Source organism: Muntiacus reevesi, chromosome 18, assembly GCF_963930625.1.
Source record: "Muntiacus reevesi chromosome 18, mMunRee1.1, whole genome shotgun sequence".
Lineage (NCBI taxonomy): Eukaryota > Metazoa > Chordata > Mammalia > Artiodactyla > Cervidae > Muntiacus > Muntiacus reevesi.
In genome coordinates, this window is record NC_089266.1 from 50,359,725 (window position 1) to 50,382,001 (window position 22,277).

General features: G+C 37.1%; 2 protein-coding genes across 4 annotated transcripts in view; both read right to left on the reverse strand.

The window, feature by feature from the left end:
* The window catches only part of BRIP1 (BRCA1 interacting helicase 1), a 191,443-nt gene extending 176,597 nt beyond the window's left edge, over window positions 1–14,846 (reverse strand). Inside the window, exons 1-5 of the mRNA XM_065909282.1 lie at window positions 14,791–14,846; window positions 12,654–12,767; window positions 10,475–10,586; window positions 8,491–8,664; window positions 1,986–2,113 (exon numbers count right to left, since the gene is read on the reverse strand). Of these exons, the coding sequence (XP_065765354.1) occupies window positions 1,986–2,113; window positions 8,491–8,664; window positions 10,475–10,586; window positions 12,654–12,743 (504 nt within the window). The 5' untranslated portion in view covers window positions 12,744–12,767; window positions 14,791–14,846. The remainder of the gene's footprint in view (window positions 1–1,985; window positions 2,114–8,490; window positions 8,665–10,474; window positions 10,587–12,653; window positions 12,768–14,790) is intronic.
* Window positions 14,847–16,710: 1,864 nt separating this feature from the next.
* Window positions 16,711–22,277, reverse strand: part of INTS2 (integrator complex subunit 2) — a 52,484-nt gene continuing 46,917 nt past the window's right edge. For all 3 annotated transcript variants that reach the window (XM_065909765.1, XM_065909763.1, XM_065909766.1), the window contains exons 21-25: window positions 21,175–21,426; window positions 20,716–20,823; window positions 20,248–20,353; window positions 19,091–19,267; window positions 16,711–18,987 (exon numbers count right to left, since the gene is read on the reverse strand). In XM_065909765.1, the coding sequence (XP_065765837.1) occupies window positions 18,818–18,987; window positions 19,091–19,267; window positions 20,248–20,353; window positions 20,716–20,823; window positions 21,175–21,426 (813 nt within the window). In that variant the 3' untranslated portion in view covers window positions 16,711–18,817. The remainder of the gene's footprint in view (window positions 18,988–19,090; window positions 19,268–20,247; window positions 20,354–20,715; window positions 20,824–21,174; window positions 21,427–22,277) is intronic.

Sequence of the window (22,277 nt, forward strand, 5' to 3'; positions counted from 1 at the left end):
TAAATAAAACAGAATACAGTAATACCTCTCAAATTCCAACCAAAATAGCTTTAGAGATGTGTCAAAACTTTGCATTGTAAAATGATCTTCCCATAAAATAGTCCCACCATATGGACACCAAGAATAGCATAATACCAAGTCAAGTTACATATCCAATTGGAAAAGTAAATAAACATGAAAAGATTATTCTAAATTAAAAAAAAAAAACAAAGAATAAAAAATTTGAATGTAAATATTCATTATTTCCTATATGATAGAATAAATTATTTGATTACTATTATTATATTACTTGTTAGATATCTAATAATCCAAACTGTATTTGACTAGGTTTCTTTTATAAATACCACTGTTTTCTTTCCATGTCGGTCCTTTAATGGACCGGAACCTGGTAGTCCGGAGTCGACGATAAGAAAGTAAGAGAGAGAAAGAGGCTGATATCCCCTGGTTCAGGCGGAAAGCTAATAAAGCCCTATTCTTAGGGCTCGCGCTGCTGCACGTAGGCACCAGGCGCCCTCTCGAGTGGGTGAAGGCACAGTGAGCCTTCTCCAGAGGGTCTTAGAAGCCCGGGCAAGAAAGTGAGCTCAGCGGGCCTCCGCGCTCCAAGGAATTAGCCAGAAATAGAGAGAGAGAGAAAGACAGAAAGAATAGAAAGAAAGAAAGACACGGGGACCCAAGCTCTGATGGAGCAAAGGTGTTTTAATCAACATGGCCTGGGCATGTATACTGTAACGGGATCCCTATCAAAGAGAGAGTTGCAAACAATCACCTTTTACTGTATGGCTCATAAAAAGGAAGAGGGTACTTATCACCGTAATGAGAAATGCCTGGATTCCTCAGCCCAAGGTAAGGCATGCCTCTCCTCTTAATTCCTGAATATTCAGGAATTAATAAGGGCCAGAGGGTTCCTGACAGATCCAAAACAGTACACAAGAAGCCTCTTGTTAAATGCTTCCTGAAATTTCCAAACTACATGTGCTTTTTCTTACTTGCCAAAAACCTATGTACTCAAACTATGAAGGGGAAAAAAAAGCATTTCTACTGATAATTTATTACTATCAAAAAAGAAATGAAAGCCAATGAAATCAGGGAATAAATGTTTTACTCTGAACCCTACTTCACAACATCCAACTGTAAGTACACATTTTGCTGGTAAAAATTTTTAAAGATTCACACTTCATTTGTAATTAGAACTTTTACAAATATAAAACTAGAAAATGGATTTATCCTATTTCTAAAAACAAGGTTTAATTACAGAAGTTAAGATTGTACACGGAACAAACTACATAAAAATGCAAACATTTTTTGATTATATTGAATTAAAAATATACAGTTATCTACAATGACATGCTAATTAATTAACAATCTTTATTTGTAACTAAATCTATTAAAGTCCAGTCTCCCTACTTCAATGCTACGAACTCTATCAGAAAATATAAGAGTTCAATGCCATGAACTCTACTCACCTATTAAAAGTATATTTCATTTAAAACTTCTAGTAATTTTGGTCTTTAGAAATAAACATATTTTATAATTATTCATAATAAAAACTCAATAAATAAGAGTAATCCTTATCATTACATTAAAACTATCAACATCAAAAATATCTGACCTAAATACTCGTATCAGAGGTATTTTGGCCAAAAGAAAACACCATTATTAGATAAAAAAAACAGAACAGTTAAAAGTACAAAGTAACTCTATTACTATAACATGCCATAAGTAAATGATTTACTATCAAATTTCTTAAATATAAATAAGCATCATTCAGTTTCACTTTAATGATATGCTACTATGAATAATCTACTATAACAAGCTCCATTGTAATGAATAAATATATAAAATGAAATTACAGTAACTGGTCGTTAAATTTATATCTGACACTATCCAACTAATCTCTACAAATGCCACTGAAAACTTGATTGATACTTGACTACCTTGTTCAGCCATAACTAAAGGGATTATTACACTGCCAAAAGACTGTTTACCTGCTGTGCAGTTTCCAAGGGTCGAATTCTTTTCTTTTCTACTTGAAAATCATCCTTTTCGTCTCTGTACATAGATGCCTGCTTCTTAGCAGATAGCTTTGCAGCCAGTGTAGTTTTTTCAGGAGAGTCTTATGTAAGAAGTCATAAAAAATTAGTGTAAGTAAATTACATTTAGTCAATTTTTCCAGGAAAAAAAACTGGAGTTAGGATGTAAGATTTTAATCTGTAAGAATACTGAATCACTATGCTGTACATCTGAAACTAATATAATATTGTAAATAAAGTACACTTCAATCTTTAAAAAGATGTTGACACTTCTAATAACTTCAAAACATACTTTAAAATATGAAATGCTAAACATCTTTAAAATCACTTATTTATCACTCAATTTACTTAACAAAAACAGAGCAAACATTGTAAGAAATGTTTTCAAGAGGAAAAGTCCAGCCTTGATTTTTAATAGGTTTATGCTTTTGTAGACCACTTCCAATAATGTGGCTTAAAAAATGTAACTGTAAGAGTCTCTCAAAAACTTTTCATCTGTATAAAAATCTTTCTTTACAGTGCCTTAATGTTTCTTTTCTACTAAAATTCTCTATGATCTTCAGGCTAAAAACACAGTAGAATCAAGCTCCTAAAATCTGTTTTTTAATTTCACAATCCTGAAAGCTCAATCTCGTTTATCAGTGACCTCTTAATCACCAAATATTATCCCAATTTTATATATGTGAGCACTAGGTTTTAAAAGAAGTCAAGTAACATGCTCATATCATATGGCAAGTAAAAGGCAAGGCCTGCATGTGACTTGACTCCTGCTCTCTGACTCCAAAATCCATACGCATAACCTCTAGGCATACAGCCAAACATAACACTTCGTCTTCTTGGAACATAACAAACACATTTCCTTTCTCCTTAATTTCTGTAACACCGTTCTTAACTGTTCCTATACAGTGGTTCTCCCTTTCCCTAAAACGTGAGCGTTCTTAAAAGTACCTTCCTTGCTCTCTGCTCTTCTCTACACATTCCCTCCACTCCCAGAGTTTCAATTCATTTATTCAAGTATTTATTACATTGAGTCCATATAATTCTAGACACCATGGAAAACAATGAAGAAAAAAGTTCCTGGCCTTAAAAGATTTACAGACTACTAAGGGGAGAAAGCCCTGTGAGCAGCAGGTCCAATCCATTTTCAAAAAAAGAAGTTTGAGTTTGCACAAACACAGAAGTGAATCTATCCCACACAGCATTGGTTTTCAAGCTTTTTCTGAGGAGGACTATATTTTTTAAAGAAATATTGCTTAGGATTTCTAAAATACAATGAAAGGCCTAGAATTTCGCTGATCTATTGTCCCCTTCTCCCTATAAGCTATGTTTCTTCCTTAGGCTCTTAGGAACATCGTTTGAAACCCATTATATTCTAAAATCTTAATAGTTCTGCCTTTCATACCTAGGTCTTTAATCTACCTGGTATGAGTTTTTGTGTATAAAGTAGGGCTCCAATTTTAATTTTTTTCTTACAGATATTTAATAGTCAAATGGCAACCCACTCCAGTATTCTTGCCTGGAAAATCCCATGGATGGAGAAACCTGGCAGGCTGCGATCCATGGGGTCGCAGAGTCGGACATGATTGAGAGGCTTCACTACTTACGGAAAAACCCCCTCTGTGCCCTCTGCTCTACACAAGCTCTTCTATTAAAAAAATCAAGTTTCAGCATACATGTAGAATGGAATCTGGGTTCTCTACAATTTTCCACTATGCTAATGCCATGCTGTTTTAATTATTATAGCTATATACATATAACGAATCAGGATATCTCACAGATCACGTCCTCTCACCTCAACCTGCTTCCTGAAAACTGTCTTGGCTATTCTTAGCCCTTTGCATTCCCATACATATTTTAGAAAACACATGTAATTTTGAGCCCTACAATTTCCTGGCTAACTAGTAAAATAAGCACAAACAAATCTAGACCGATGATTCTTAACTGGGCTAGTGTTAAGCATCCCAGCCTAGACCGTGGGGCCAGTAGGACACCAGGCAATATCTGGAGACGTGCTCGGTGGTCACAAGCTGGGAGGAGGGTGTGCACTACTGGCATCTAGTGGGCTGAGGCCTGAGAGATGCTTCTGAACATTCCACGATGTGCAGGACAGAATTACCCACAACACAATTATCCCATTCAAAATGGTATTGGTGCCAATGCCGAGAAAGTGTTAGCCGCTCAGTCCGTGTCCAATTTTTTGCAACCCCGTGGACTGTAGCCCTCCAGGCGCCTCTGTCCATGGAATTTTCCAGGCAAGAAGACTAGAGTAGGTTGCCACTCCCTTCCCCAAATAAACCAAGGGGCAAATTGGTAGGACTCATTAAAGGGTATGGAACATCTACCAAAAACAATAATCCAGTTTTAGAAAAACTAAACTGCCATGTGCCAAACACAATTAACTCCAATTCATGAAAAAAATTATATCATATGCATACACAAAAAGGCTTATCTTCCTAGTCTTTATAGTAGGGGAGTTTGCAAGAAGCTTACCAAAGGTGTTAAATCTTTAAGATAAAAGGTTATAAAGAAATTAAGTATATTCAGCATATACTTAAAACAACAAATCCTGGAAATCAGTAAGAGACAACCCAAAAGAAAAATCGGCAAACACTTGAAGGGGTAGTTCACTAAAGGGGATATTCAAATGACCAATAAATACATTAAAAGACACTCAATCTCATTAGTTACCAGAGAAATACCAATTAAAACTCACAACACCACCACAAAGGAACCAGAATGGCTAAAATTTAAAAAGACTCAAATATCCAGTGCTAATAAGAATGCTGAACAACATAACTTCCACATACTACTAGATGTAGGGCAAAGGGGTGCAAAATTTGTTCAATCATTTGGAAAACGTTGGCATTAGCTACTATAGCTCAACATAAACATATACACAAAAACTAGCAATTCTATTCCAAGTTATATATCTAATAGAAAATATTTACCTATCTGTACCAGAAAGAATACTTATAAAAGATCAACAACCAAAATAAGAACCCACCCAAATGTCTAACAATTGTAGAATGGATTAATACATTATGGCATATAATCTATTACATACCATAAAATAAAGCTATAAGAACCACTACTTTGTCTACGGCCATTACCACCCTGAACGCGCCCGATCTCGTCTGATCTCGGAAGCTAAGCAGGGTCGGGCCTGGTTAGTACTTGGATGGGAGAACCACTACTTTATGCAACAACCCAAATGAATCTCAGAAAATATTTTAGGCAAAAGTTGACAGACACAAGAGTACAAATATAATTCCATTTCTATGAAGAAGCAAAACTCATCAATGATGACACAGGAAAAATAGCAACTACCTATAATGAGAAAGAATACCAACTGGAAAAGAACATGAGAAGTGCCACTGGAGTGTTGGCTATGTCCTATTTTTCATCTAGGTGGTAGTTACTTGAGTGTAATTACTCTATGAAAATTCATCAAGCTATACACTTCGAATTTTGTGTGTTTTTCTATATTTAAGTTACATATTTTTAAAGAATTTACTTAAAAATATAAAGAAAGTATCAGAATATAACCCAGATTTACCCCATCTGATCCTTGAAAAGATTATTCTAAATAACTCTAACTCACAACTATATTAAAACTCAAGTTGCGTAAATAGTGAAAATTGATTTTTTACAAAGTTAAAAAAGCAATGCAGCAGATAAAGAACAGCCTTTTTGATAAATGGTGCTGAACAATTAGATATTCATATGCCAAATAAATGAACTTGAATCCACAGTCACACCATATAAAAAAATTTAACCCTAAAAAAAAAAAAATTTAACCCTTAGACCTAAAAGTAAAACCTAAAACTAAATTTGATTAAAAAAAGAAAATTGTACTCAAAAATAAATAAAGAACTCTTAAAACTTAACAATAAGGAAAAAACAATAGACAAGCAAAGGATTTCAACACAGTTCATGAAAGAAGATATACAAATGGCTAATAAGCACATGAAAAGATGCTCAACATCACATCATTAGGGAAATGCAAAATAAAACCACAGTAAGACACCACTATAAGCTGCTAAGAGTGATGCCGGGAAAGACTGCAGGCGAAAGGAGAAGGGGCGGCAGAGGATGAGATGGTTGGATGGCATCACCCACTCAACAGACACGAATTTGAGCAAACTCCAGGAGAGAGTGGAGGACACAGGAGCCTGGTATGCTGCAGTCCATGGTGTCACAAAGAGGTGGACATGACAGTGACTGAACAACACAATAAGCTTATCAGAATGGCTAAAAAGATTACCACACCACTGTCGGCAAGGACGTAGAGAAATGAGAAGTCTCATACACTGGTGGTAGGAATGTAAAACGGCATAACTACTCTGGGAAACAGTTTTGAAGTTTCTTAAAAAGTTAACCATAAGTGATCCAGTCATTACATTCCTAGATAACTACCCAGGAAAGTAAAAACATATGTCCATAACAATGACTTATAAACAAATGTTCCTAACAGCTTTATTTGTAGTAACAGCCCCAAAACTAGCAACAACTCAGATATACAACAACAGGTGACTGGATAAACAGTTTGCAGGGCTTCCCTCGTGGCTCAGATGGTAAAAGAATCCACCTGCAATGAGGGAGACCCAAGTTTGGGGAGGAAGAATTAGAGGTTGTTTGGGGAGGTAGAATTAAGAGATGGGAAGGAGGAATAACAAAAGAGCATGAGTAAACTTTTGAAGGTGATAGATATATTCATTACTTTAATGTTGGTGAAAGTTTCAGGGAAATACTCTTACACTAAAGCTCATCCAAATGTACTATTTAAAAAAAAAAAAAACAAATGTACTATTTAAATATATAGTTTGTTATGTCAAGTATATTTCAATAAAGCTATCTTTTTTTAAAAAAATTCAGGTTGTACATAAAACAAGCCAGAGTTCTTATAATTAGCTCAAAATCAATTCCATTCTTTCATACAACAGGTATTTAACTAACTACTACCTACATGCCAGGCACTCTGCTAGTTATGCAATGATGAGCAAACGGACGACAGTTCCTGATCTCATGGACTATACAGTCTGCTAGGGAAAGCTGAGATTAATAAAAGATGCGCCCAAACACATGGATGGTATAAGCTGTAGCAAGTGCTATGAAGGAGAGGTACACAGTGAAATGACAGAATATAACAAGGAAACCAAATCTAATCTGATGGAAAGATCAGAATGGCTGCCTTAAAGAGTGATATTTAAGCTGAGAGCTAAAGGAAGAGCAAGTTAACAAGTTAAAGATGGAACCTGACTCGGAAGAGACATTAACACATGCAAAGGAGAAAGCACGACCCTCTGAAGGAACAGAAAGAAAGCCAAGAGAGTTAATAGTCAAAACCATGTAGACAACACAAGGGGTCACCTCTCCAGCATCTATTCCACTTCCTCGTCCTCATTCCCAACAGAATCACACTTCACTTCAAGCAGCTAACATCCTCTACAGTCAAGTGCTTTAGCGGAAGATGAATCTATCCTTGATTTTAGAAAGTGGATACTGTTTAGACATGAGTCAACCATAGTAACCTCTTTTCTCCCAGCCATTGATTGCCATTAGTTAAGGAACGGCATGAGTGAAAGCAGGAAAGGAGTTATTACATGTTCTAAACAAGAGACGACAGTTTGGACTAGGAGATATAAATAGAAATCTATATGGGGGAATAAGGAAGAGCAAAGTATATAGGATGTGTCCTAGGTTTCTGACTTAGGCAAATAATGATCAATCTTCTCCATACAGTCAAAGCACAAGAAATATCTTTAAATTAATAATCTAATCTTATTGATAATGTATTTCTCTCAAATAAATCTAGTAAGAACTCCCTAAGTACCTCAAGTGGTAAAGAATCTGCCTGCAATGCAGGAGACCTGGGTTTGATCCCTGGGTCAGAAAGATCTAGAGAAGGGCATGGCAACCCACTCCAATATTCTTGCCTGGAGAATTCCATGGACAGAGGAGTCTGGTGGGCTACAGTCCATGGGGTCGTAAAGAGTAGGACATGACTGAGCAACTAACACACACACATTTAAGGATCATACTTGAAACATAGCTGATTCTCAGAGAGGAGACTGGTCTTAGCAGGTCAGGCAAACTTACCAAGAATAAGTGAGGTTAATCAGATTTTGTCTTATGCTTACAGATCAAAATGGTTTATAAAATTCTATCATATAATAATACCTACAAATAACATCAGTTTCTGAGTATAATTAATTTTGCCTTGCCTCCTTTAAAAATGGTTTACGTTAGCAACATGTTTGAATCAATTAAAAGTGAGGCCAAGAAGAAAACAGTCCAAGGACTTCTGACCATTCTATGCATTATTTAAAATAATTCAAGAAAAACCAGGTGGAAATACATAACCAATTATGCTAACCAAATTTATCTACATTAGGTATCAAAACAGTAATAATTAACACTTATCACAGACACCAACAGACCCAGGCACAATATAAACTACCTTGAGCACCTGACAAAGTGCCATTTCTTTCAGAAGGTGGTGTACTTGGAGGGCTGAAATGATACGAAGTTCGCTGGTGCACATCACTGTTTGCAAAACTCTTTGAATGGCACGAACAACAACATGACAATGGTACTTCAGTTTTCTTTCTTAAGCTTTCATCCTCTGGCTTCCCTAAAAATGAAAGAATCTCTAATTAGAAAAACATTAAGTTTTCTTCACAGCTAGGGTACACAACCACCCTTTTTTTGCCCAAGGTTAGGAGGTTTCCCAGGATTAAGAATCTCAGGGCTAAAGTCAGAAAGCTGCAAATCTGGACAAGCTGATCACTCAATCTGCAGCATCGAATGAGGACAGGAGAGAAACACTTATGCCAGAAACATATATAGAGAAGCTAACAACAAATTTACATGATTTAGAAAAATCTAATAATAGTCAAAGATTAATAATGCAACAAAGGTACAACCACTACTGAGATATATTAAAATACTAAGTATACCTAAAGTCTATTCTTAATTACTTACATTCTTAATTACTGTTATTTTCCTAACTGCAGAACTTGAAAGTTCAGTATGGTAAATAATAATGTAAACAAAAAAGGGTTACATCATTCCCACTTATACTTCTATTTCAAAAATCATGTTTCATAATATCATTTTTGATACCTGTATCAAAATACAGTTTAAAGTCAATATTCAAATTAAACAGGTAATTTTTAATACTTAAGTACAATACAAAATTGCAATAGTTCTGCATGTGTGCCTACAGTGTATAAGAATATAATTCGGATATTAAAAAATCTGAATAATTTATTTTATTTTCTATATACAGTACTGATATTAGTTTCCCATCTGCACTACATAAATACATTTTCCAGAGTCTCCCATTAAAATTTCATTAACAGATAATCTCATTTTCACCAAAGATAAACATCAGTAAGAAACAAAGTGGACAACTGAAAGCTTATAAAATGTTTACTTTTAATCTTTAATAGTCTTACCAGTAGCAAAATTTTTTTTTTAAAAACATGTATGTGTGTATATACACACATATATATACACATACATATCCATAGTTAATTTAAAATTCTCCTAATACTTTAGGTCAAAGCCATCTAATTATGTAACTAAAATGTATCCAATATTGTATTTCAGATTTATCATATAAAATGAGTGAGTGAGTGAAGTCGCTCAGTCGTGTCTGACTCTTTGCGACCCCGTGGATTGTAGCCTACTGGGCTCCTCTGTCCATGGGATTCTCCAGGCAAGAATACTGGAGCGGGTTGCCATTTCCTTCTCCAGGGTATCTTCCCAACCCAGGGATCAAACCCAGGTCTCCCGCATTGGAGGCAGACGCTTTAACCTCTGAGCCACCAGGGAAGCCCATCATATAAAATAGTCTTTCACAAAAGTTTAAGTGCTACTTTTTGTTAGTAAATGTGACAGGTGTTAGCAAATAAAGCAATGGGAAATAATACAAATCCATAAAAACAATATTACAATAAACTTCTGCTTATGACAGAATTTTGCTTTGGCATCCAAACAAATAAAAAGATTTTTCTTTTTCTGTATCCCATTTTCTAATGTTATGAGATAAGCAATACTATTAAAGGATTTATTCAAAAAAAGCAATTATTTGTATATGCTATATAATCATGTCAGCCCCATCTCTTGAATCTTTTACATACAAATTATCCTCTATTTTTATAATCATTCTTTAAGTATTCCAAGGTTCTTATGTATAGTATACTCTGAATCATCAAATAAAGGGCTATCTTACATTCAAAATTATTTTAGGATTAAGTGAATACATTGTGCTAAACTCAAACTCTTTTAGAAGACACAGAACTGATTATAAAGAAATACCTTAAAAGAGAATACTTAAATTAGCTAGGACATGGTTGAATCATTCTGGGTAAAAAGTACTTCATCAGATTTTTTTCAGGACCCAATAGGCAACCTAAAAATACCAACCAGCTACTTACCACTAAGAGACTGCTGCCACGCTAAAGCAGAACAAAGCAAGGCTAAGCTTTTCCCACTCCCTGTGGGGCTCTCCAGTAAACAATGCTGCTTGCTGTTTAATCCTCTGACAATCTATGAACACAAAAACAATTTTCTTAATCAATAAACAACACACTTCATTAAAGTCTCTCTTCTTTACAACCACCAGAAGTCTAAGTTGCACGTAGTTCAGGGAACATGGCAACAGCAGCAAGAACTAGAATTTAATTAAATCTGGACTTTATTCCTTTATTTTTTGTTGTTTAGTCACTGAGTCGTGTCTGACTCTTTTGCGACACTAGGGACTGCAGCCTGCCAGGCTCCTCTGTCCATGGGATTTTCCAGGCAAGGATACTAGAGTGAGTTGTCATTTCCCTTCTCCAGGGATCTTCCCAAACCATGTTTCAAACCCATGTTTCCTGCACTGGCAGGCGGGTTCTTTACCATGGAGCTACCAGGGAAGCCCCTGATTCCTTCATATCGCTCCCTAAAATTATGTTAGACTTAAAGAATATCAAGCACAAAAGAAACAAAAGCAATTGGTGCCTTACTTATGCAAACACCACCATTTCTATAAAACTAGAATACACTAACATCTTCAGTGAAAACTTAATAGAGGACACTGCTGAGAATGTTACAACCACTTTGTGCAGAAATTAAAAATTTCTAGTAAAGTTGAAGATACCCAATTTAATCAATCCAGTCCTAAGTAAATACCTAAAACCTTTCCCAAATGAATATAAGGCAACACGTATAAGTTCATGGCAGCACTGTTTGAAATTGCAAAATAACGTAAACAATCTAAATGTCTATCAAGAGGAAAATAGGCAAATAAAATTCTAGTATATTAATACAATGGAATAGTATAAGCAATGAAAAGGAGTTATCAATCAATAGGGCTACATCTCAGAAATAAGGTTAGACAAGGGAACAAGGTCATGAGGAAGGGAGGGCCTGGTATGCTGCCGCCCTTTCTTCTGCCCTCAGACTCTGCGTCGGCCACAGAGCTTCCAACAGTGCTATGCTGGGACAGAGCAGCAAGGTTCACAACCTCTGTGGTTCACAGGAGCCACTGTGACAAGGGTCCAGGGAGGAATCCATCATTTTCAGTGGAAAACAAGTGGCAAATACTAGTTATGATGACTTTGTACTTTGGACCTCTGTTTGTTTCTCCTTTCTTTATAGTAAGACACCAACTGCTTAAAAAGTAATCCAAGAAACAAACATGAAAAGGAGCATTTAAAAAAAAACACCAGTTCTTGAACTCAATATACTAGATATGTCTGTAAAAAAACTTATAGCAGAAATCCTTAAAAAGTAATAATAATAATATTAATCTTAAGAAAAAAAACACAAAATCAAGTTCTCCAGAAAGCTGAGTACAATATCATACCACTGTGCAAAGCTTAAAAATACGTAAAGTATATTCAATATTATTTATGCATACATGTATATGCAATATAAGTATAAAAACATGGCTAGAAGAGAAAAAGAACAAATTCGGGATATTAGTTATCTTCTTACTTGTAAACAAGGTAAAATATGGCAAAACGCTAAGATTCAACAAAGCTGGTATGTTGGTTTTACTCAAGTTTGTATATTAATTTTCTATATGATTGAAATATCTCAAAAAAATTATGGTGAAAAATATAGTACTCTATATAAAAGATAGTAAATACTCTGTATTTCAAAGTAATTCATTCCTTCCAAAAATAATTTATTCCACACACTTCCTGGTAGGTTCTTCCACCCACCATTCCTGCGTCACAGCTAGTCATTGATGTGTTCTCCCTCCCAAACCCGCAGGGACTCCCCAACACGGAAAGAATTCGGTTCCCAAAGCTGCATGGACTCTTACCCACCCCCATCAGTCTCGGGACACGACAAAGGCTGAGCAGTAATTCAGTAAATAGAAGTTTCAGATGAGCTGAGAACATTTTTTAGAATGTTCTCCTTTGCCTCCTAATTATATATATATATATATATATATATATATATAGTTTAGCAGCAATCAGTATTACTTTTCCAAAGGTCAGAGGTTCTTCAATGAACCCAGCAAATCCATCTACTACCTGCAAAAAATATGTAGTCACAGATTCAATGTATGTTATGAATTATAAGCACCTGTATCTTAAAACTTAACTGCTGAAAAATACTTACAGAATTCATCATAGCAAGCTGTGATGGATAAGCTTTATAAGGAAAGTTAATCTTCACCCCACCAATTGTATATTCAGCTGAAGACATCATGCTTTGTTTACTTCAGATTCCTAACTGCAACAGAAATGAAAGTCAATATTGAAATAAAGCTATTCAAAGAAAAATAGATACCTAAATCTAGGGCAGAAGCCTAGAAATAAAAATTGGAATAAATGTATAAACAAAACAAATGAAAGTAAAAGAATTTCCTACCCTGACAAATGACAGTGGTCAAAAGCACGTCTTGGAATCTAACAAATCTGGATTTGCATCCCTATTCTGCCAAAGCTGTGGACCAAGAGTTAGGAAGTATAGGTGCTAGATCAGGTTCTGACAACTCAGATATTTTAACCTGATCATGTCTCTTCGCTTTTCTAGACAAAGATTCTTATCTGTGTGTGCTATATGCTCAGTTGTGTTTAAATCTTTGCAACCCTATGGACTGCAGCCTGCCAGGCTCCTCTGTCCACGGGATTTTCCAAGCAAGAATACTGGAGGGAGTTGCCATTTCCTCCTCCATGGAATCTTCCCCAACCAGGGATTGAACCTGGCTCTCTGGTGTCTCCTGCATTGGTAGGCAGGTTCTTTACCACTGAGCCACCTGGAAAGCCCCTCTTACAAGTAATAATCTCTAATTTAAAAATTGTTGTAAGGAAGAAAGCACCTCGGGCACATAATAGGCACTCAGTAGTTCTTACTTTAAAGGTCAGTAGGGTATAATGGAAAGATGGGTTTTGAAGAAGGAAAAGCCTAAATCTGAATTCCACTGTGAATCACTTAATCTCACGGAGCCTATTTCTTCATCTGTGAAATGGAGCTATCTGCCTGATAGGGTTTTTATGAATATCAGCCAGGCACTGAGTTAAGAATTAAATAAAATAATGTATAGAATGTGCCTAAACTTCAGTATCTGATACACAGGAAGTGATCTTGTTTAATACCCACTTCTTGTAAACCATATTCTCTTAACCTGGGATCCATAGTCGTAATTCAAAGATTGTGATCTTTTGATATTGCATGCAACAGTTTCTGTGCATGATTGTATTTTTTTTAAAGAGAAAGTCCATAAATCTCTCATTCCCAGAAATATATCCTAAGGAAATAATGGAAAGTTGAGGAGAAAATTATATACACTGTTATCAACTGAGAAATTATTTGCAGTAGTGAAAAAAATTCGATCTGAGGACAGAGAAATGGTTAAAATACCAATTCAACAGATTAGGAAGCCAATAACAAACTTTACCGTAGTTTATGTGTCCCCCTAAAAGTTCAGAACCACTATTCTAAGGTATTTTTCAGTTCTAACATTTGGTGTTTCTGTGAAGCTCTGAGAATGAAATTTGGTGCAATCTCATCCTTTCATCTAGGGCTTCCCAGGTGGCGCTAAGGGTAAAGAACTGCCTGCCAATGCAGGAGACAAAAGACACTCAGTTCCATCCCTGGGCTTGGGAAGATCCCCTGGAGGAGCGTATGGCCACCCATTCCAATATCTGACTGACAGAATCCCCGTGGACAGAGGAGCTGGTGGGCTGCTGTCCGCGGAGTCGCAAACAAGTCGGACACAACTGAAGCGACTAAGCAGGCACGGATCCCTTAAACTAAATCAACAACTCAAGACTGGCCCGGTTTCTCACATAGAACCCAAAAACCAACCTCCCCGCCCGCCCCAGTTGTGGTAACAGGTATCTCAAAATAAGGATGCTTCGCCCACCCCAAACAAAGAGGAAACCAACCGATCTGGCTCCAGCGGTCGTCCCCTCCCACCCGGAGGGAACGCTGTCTCCGGAGCTAAAAATAGGCCTCTGCCCTAAGCGCAGGTTTTCTTCCTCATATTCCTTCCTCCCTCAGCAACCTGGGACCCCCGAGACCGGGCGGATCCACTCAACACCGAAGGGCCCGCAAGGCGGGTGGACGAGAGCAGAGGGGACCCTCCTCCTGGCAGACGCCGCGCCCTTCCCCTGACACAGACTTGCCCGCCCTGAGGAAAACCCAAACAACGCAGAATGGGTTCCGATTTCACCGGAGAAAAGGAAGCCGAAACCGACGAGCAAACACAACGGAGCCCTGGCAGAGAAGAAAGGTTCTAGAACCGCTTCACCTTTTCTCCACTCCAGCTCTCAGCAGCCCTCTCCGCAACACCCGGACGAATTCCCGCCTCCCGCCCCGCAACTCCCAGCACCCAATCGCCGGGCGAGCTCAGACAACCAATCACTCGCCAAGACCAAAACCAAGCAACCAATCGTAGCTCGAGGTCAGGGGGCGCGCACTCTGGCACCCAATGAAAGCCTCCGCAGTAAGAACGAACCCAAGGTTCGCGGCGGCACCGGATAGGAAACGCCAGAAGCGTGAAGCACTGCGAAGAATCTCAGGGACTTAAGGGAAAATATTCCATCCGCTTCGATGTACTTTTTTGAAACCGGCGACTTAACTTGTGCCTCAGTTTCCTTGGAAACTCCACGTCTCGTATTTAAAGTACGTAGACTAACGGAGAGGAAACACTGTTAAGCCCCTCTTCTTTCAGTATTCATCCGCCCGCCCCCACCCCCCAGTTTAAATTTCCGAACTTTCCGGAAGCCAGAGTAAAGACCCAGGCGGGAATTGCCAGACTGCTGAGCCAAACTAGGCGAGAAGGTTGGATGACAGCTGGCTACAAAACCTGCTGATAATCAAGGCTTTCCTGGGTACACATTCAACCAGAAATATGCTCTCCAGGTCTCCAGTACCTCATTTAAGGCTTATCAGCCTCCTATCCCTCCTAAGACCAATTAGGAAAATTGCTAAGAAAGCACACTTAGGGAGAGTTAAACACCATCTCGCCAAATTTTTTAACTCTAGCGTAAACTTGGCTTAAAATAACGTGTTTCAAAAAGCAAAACCAGAGACAGTTTCTCACATCCCATGAAACCAATTTGGGAGAGAGGTTTGCTGCAGGCAAGCATGTATGCATGCATGCTAAGACGCTTCAGTTGTGCTGACGATTTGCAACCCCATGGTCTGTAGCCCGCCAGGCTCATCTGTCCATGGGACTCCCCCCGACAAGAGTATTTTGCAGGAAGGAGCAGTGAAAGGCGAGTTGATTCGTTTGCCTTCCTTTGTCTTAATACATCTTCCCCAAATGACAAAACTTAGTCATAAGACTAAATTCTACCCTTTGCAAATTCAGGCTCAGAAATTTATCCTTAAAAAGTTATCGAGGACTTCAGTGGTGATCCAGTGGTTAAGAATCTGCCTGCCTGTTAGAGAAATTGAAAAACTTTTGACAAAGCACTGCCAACGCAGGAGACATGGGTTAGATCCCTGGTCCAGGGAACTCTGATCCCACATACAAGGGAGGAACTAAGCGGGCAAGCCACAGTAACTGAGCCCTGGCTTCAACTAAGACGTGAGGGAGCCAAAAATAAATATTTTTTTTTAAAGTAATCTAAAAGAAAAGTAATAAAACCTCAATTGATAATAGTGCCTATTCTAATACTGAAAAATAACCATATACGCCCCAGTCTAGTACTAATGTGCTAAGTCATTTCAGTCATGTCCGACTCTGTGACCCCATGGACTGTAGTCCCCAGGTTCCTCTGTCCGTGGAATTTTCCAGGCACGAATATACGGGAGTGGGTTGCCATTTCCTCCTCCAGGGGAATCTTCCCAACCCAGAGATAGAACCCGCATCTCTTACATCTCCTGCACTGGCACCCAAGGTCTCTACCGCTAGTGCCACCTGGGAAGTTCCAGTACTGATAGGGGGACGGTTATATCAATTCAATCATTGTGGAGTCAATAAAATAATTATAAAAACCAAACAACTAGCAAAAAGTTTCCATATAAAGTTAAATGAAAGAAGACAAATGCCAAACTGGGTATTATGGGTTCCACTATGTAAAAATACATGTGCATAAGCAAAGATGAAGGGCAAGTACCACAAAGATGTCATTTATTAAGTCAGCAGTAAGGAGGATAATTTATAAAATAAATCCTTAAAAATACCTTCAAATTATGTCTGCTTTTACAAAATTTTTAAAATATTAAAATCTTCTAAGTACTGATAATTACTCCCAGAGTAACTAGTATGATTTTCCTCTCGTAAGTTCCTAAGGCTGTCAACTGACTCTCACCTTGTATTACCCTTTGATGTTCGCAGCATAACAGAACGGGGTACACAAGCTCTGGAACCACAGAGTCCTGGATTCCAGTCCCTTGAATGGTTCCTTTCAGGTTAACAGCAGTGAAATGAAACACAAAAAACTACAAGTTCATTTGATAAAGAATATGAATGTTTATAAACCAATATTCAAAATAGCTGCACACATCTTTTCTTCACTTGAATTTAAAAAAAAAATCACATTGTGACAAATTTTATAACCTTAACTTAAAATACATGAATATTAACATTTACTAATATTTACATATTTTATTTACATCATCAACAAACCTGATGAAAAACAGCATATGTTATTATTTTTAACACAGCAGGTTTTGACCAGTCTTTGAAAATTGATCCAGGAATGTGCACTGCATTTAATTAGAAAACATTTCAATCTTTTCTGACTCCTAGAGGTTACCTACTCACACAAAATATTCCAAAACCTCAGTTTAAACAAAAGGAAGCAAACAGGAGCAGTTGTATTGAATCTTAAAAGACTATAAAACTGCCTTGTTTAAAAATATGCAAGTTCTTTGTTTTTAAGTGTATGCTTTTGTTTTTTGCATCAAAATTATTTAATTGAACTTTAAGCATCTAATAAAAGTTATAAATATTGTCATCTATGATACCGTGCATGAGATTTGAAACAGATACAAATTAGTTTTTATGTAATACCCTTATGAGGTAGGGCCAGTAGTAATTTCATTTTACAAACAAGGAAAATGAAATGTGACTATTTCCTAGTGAAAAGGCTAAAATTAAATTTCTTTTCTTAAAAACCACTCTTTCTTGTTAGCCTTCCTTATTTCTTTTACAAGTGAAGAGGTCTGTTTCAAGTGGGGTAGGAAACAGGGGTTCATTCAGGTATTTCTCAGAAAGCAAAGAGAAGTACCTTCTGCACTGGATACTTCATTAAGGAAAAAAATGCAGATTATGGGTTAACTGAATGCATCTACCTAATCAATGGACATTACTAACAGAGGACTGCAAAATCCTTCCACAACACAGAATCTTCCCCATTTTAATTTTTCCTGAGGTCCAAATACTACAGATTAGTTCAAAATCTTCTCAAATTATGATGTGAATCATAGTCCTGTTGACAAACCGAGTTCTTCAATCCAGTGCGTTTTATTGCTCTAAACTTCAAAGAGATTCCAATGGATTTACCCCCTCTGACCACTATAAAAATAAACTTTAAAAAAAAACTAAATGAGACCTCTTTTCAGGTTAGTCTCTGCACAAAGATGTTTCTGTAAACTCTTCTAAGCCAGTATCTTAAAATTCCAAATTATTCAAGTATCTCTTTAAACATATGGCTTCATATATTAGTAAAAATTGAAGCAAATATGTAAAATCTTTAAATCCTTATCTGTAAGTCCATGGAAGTCATTTACAAAAAGCTGTTTGCCTTTTTTAAAGCCCTTCTCAATACTGTTTCTTGAGAACTGGAATTTCATCTTGCTATTACTATTCCATTCATTACTATTATTACTTGCATTGCAAGTTTTGGAGATTCCTATTGTTTAAAACTCCTAATTTTCCCTCAATTCCCCCTTCCCTTTTTCTCTCTCTCATCACTGCATCACTATACTGTTACTAGCTGATGGTTAAACACTGGGGCTATCCACAGACTTATTAATAAGATATTAAATTAAAGGCATGGCAGTTTTTCTTCACTTCAAAAGCTTAATACAAGACCATATTCACTTTTTCAGTAATGAGTTTCTTAAATGTGCTGCCAACAGAAAAAGAAAAGCTCAGTTGCTACAAAAAAACATACCAGCAAAGTAGATCCAAAGAACTGCCAATCAAATACAAGCAAGCATAATTCTCAAGAGAGTTCTAAAGTGTATTCATGTTGAATTTAATCATTTTAGTGATTCCAAGATGTTTCTGTTCCCATTCAGTTTAGTTGTTATAAGATGCATGTTCATGTTGGGTATATGCAGCAAACAGCTTCATTTTTTAGTTTTACATCTGTTCTTTGTTAAATTCCACTAACACTCATGTTTATTATTTCGATTACTGTGCTTTCAATACAATGACAGAGCTGTACATCAGGATCCATGCTTCCATTGTCCCTAGGTCCATTTTTATGAGACGGATCTTTACTGAGTCCAGACCATCCACCTGGTTTCTCCTTTATTTGCTGAAGACCTAAAAACATAAGGAAGAATAATTAAGGGAAGAAATCTGGAAAGGATTTGGGCCTTTCTGCCTGAAGTATTTAAATAACCCTTGAAAAGAAGTTACTACTTACGTGTAATAATTGGATCAATGTCTCTTGTCTGAGTGGCAACATCAGAGGCACAAACTTGCCCTATTTGGATCAGCAAAGACATAATATCCTCATACAGTGGAGGAAACGCTCGACAAAAAGAGACCAAACTTGGCAGAGTTGGCATGAAAAAAGCATATCGCTTAGCCTGTGTTAAAACTGTTGGAAAGAAATGAAACAGAATTTTCAGATATAAATTCAACATACATGGCCTATATAGTATACTAAGCACCATGCTCTATGCTGAGAACACTAAGTTTTCTGAGACACAGCCAGCCCCTGCCTTCAGGGAGCTCACAATCTAGCAGTCAACCATTATCTACCACATAAATGCTTATGTCCAAGCGCTGTTATAGGTGCATGACATACACTGTTTCATCTAAATCTCACAATATTATAAATGAAAAAGTATCTTTATGATACCTATTTAATATATAAGAAAACTCTTAAATAAACCTTACATTAAGAAGCTGTTCAACTCCAGTTAGCAGTGGGGTTGAAAGACAACTCAGGCAGTTTAAGTTCTTAACCACTATAAATAGTATAACATGAAGTGGATATGACGGAAAGAAAAATGAATAAATTATTATGAGAGCACTGAGAAAGAATATGAAACTGACTGAGACATAACTTTTAAAGATTGAATTATAGTTCATATCTTTTAAAACAGTGTATTTTCATTCCATTTTACTTAACAACCTGGAAGATGGTTAAAATGCTGGGGTATGTTTTAGAACTTAAGGAAACAATTAATATATTAATCTCTTATTTAAACAGATGATTATATTTTTCTGGAACTCTAAGCATTTGCAACAAATTATAACTTGTTTTCTAATGACATAATTACATTCAGAAAGCAGACCTGATTTCCACTTACAAAATTTGTAATGCTTAGTATATTTACTGTAAATCTATATATAGTCATTCTCAAAAACGAAAGATACAACTTGCCTACCTAGTCATCCCCTCTATACTATACATCACATTTGTCACAGAGAAGTTTTCAAAAAGAGTAACTCAAAATTATTGCATAAATTAAACTACCAGTGATGCAGAAAACATGGTGTGAGTAAATTCAGAAAAAATATGCACTACTTTATGTTAGACATTTTTGTTATTGATGCCCATTAGATACACACCTGTTAGCAAAGTTCCCATGACATTGACAGCTAAGCGAGCCACACTCAATGACTTTGGTAATGCATACTGGATACACAAGTGAGAAAGCAACTGGATAGCAAATATCTGTAACACAAAATCCAAAGATTACAAGTTTCTGAAGCAGGTCTTTGCGTGCGTATGTGCATGCTAAGTTGCTTCAGTCATGTCTGACTCTTTGAAACCCTGCCAGGTCCTCTATCCATGGGATTTTCCAGATAAGAATACTGGAGTGGGTTGCCATGCCCTTTTCTAGCGGATCTTCCCAACCCAAGGATCAAACCCACATCTTTATGTTTCCTGCATTAACAGGTGGTTTCTTTACCACTAGCACCACCTGGGAAGCCTAAAGAAAGTCTTTTAAGTATTAAAAACTGTAAAATGGTTTATATAACCAGGAAGATTAAAGGACGGTCAAAATTGTCCTAAAGTTCCAAAATGCTCATTACCTGTTTTTCAAGTTCTGGCTGTGCAATTAGCTCAGGTATGAAATCCAGACAGATGTGCATAGACGGAATACCAGCGACCGTCAGAGGCAAGAGTTCACATGGGTAACCCTATCTCAACAAGGAAGGGGGGAAAGTTAGAAATAAAATAAGTCAAGACAGATACAAATACAAAGGAAGGTTTCACTTCCTTGATGTAACTTTGTAGCTGCTCAGAAGGCTACAATGCCCTCCACGTTTCCTGGCATTTCACCTCTCTGATGCACTAAAATAGAGATAAATTATCCAACACTTTATCAGGCTAAAATCAAATTTTTAAAAATCTTGATTTTTCTCCATATTGCAAAGAACCATGATCACTTGCATGACTTCCAGCTTCTAAATGATCCTATTAATTCAGCAATCCACAACTACCTCCCAAAACAAAGTTCAACCAAAAGGTATCATTCTTCGAAACCAGACCTGAAAGTGAACAAGCTTAGCAATGTTGGGATCTGCGATGTACATTTGGTGCAACAGGCAACAGATAAGGCACTGAACTTCTCGAAGGTTACAGAGCAAATTGTCTTCTCCTTCCTCCATTCCCTTATTTGGAGTGCTGGCGGTAATAACACTTTGAACATTCCTTAGCAAGCTGTCTGGATTGACCCCCTTTGCCTTCTCCTCTTCAGTAGGTAAGCAGATCTCCAAGAGAATCTGGACTGCTGCACTATCCTACAAACAAATAAAACACAGAGAAGTGAAGAAGTTTCTGAGAAGTCTGATTTGTTTTCGCATAAACTGATGTGATAAAAAACAAATAACTCTTTCTTTAAAAAACAAACAGCAAAAGTGAACAATCTGTACGCCAGTGGTTCTCAGCTTTTTTAGGGCCATGAACCCTTTTAAGAATCTGAAGGAGGACTTCCCTGGTGGCACAGTGGATAAGAATCTGTCAATGCAGGGGACACGGGTCCAGGAAGATGCCACATGCAACAGAGAAACTAAGCCCCTGAGCCCCCGCTCCTGGGCCCGCCGTGCCTAGAGCCTGTGCTGCACAGCAAGAGAAGCCACCACCACGAACAGTAGCCCATCACCACAACTAGAGAAATCTCGTACATAGCAATGAAGATCCAGTGCAGCTAAAAATGAGTAAATAAACAAAATTAAATTTTAAAAAATCTGAAGGAAGCTACATGTCACCCTCTTAGTATAAAAAATTAATATATGGCATAATTTCAAAGTGCTCACACATCTCCAATGACGATCCATGGACTCCAGTTTACTACTACAATAGTATTCTAATTCAGTATCATCCAAAATGGACCCTAGACAAAAAGTGACTTCTACCAGAATCTCTTTTCCTTCCTCTTAAATTCTTACTTCACCCAGGATGTCTTGTATTCCTCTTTTCTTCCTCACCTCTGAAGATGGTGGTTAATAATAAATGTCTAAAAGCCACTCCCCTAAGCTCTTCTCCCTTTTAATTTGAAGATGGACTTTTTAAGGCTCAGGAAAGACTCTGCCTCACCATCCATTCCATCTGCACAACTCACTATTGCTCAGTCCACAAGCTTGTGTGTCAT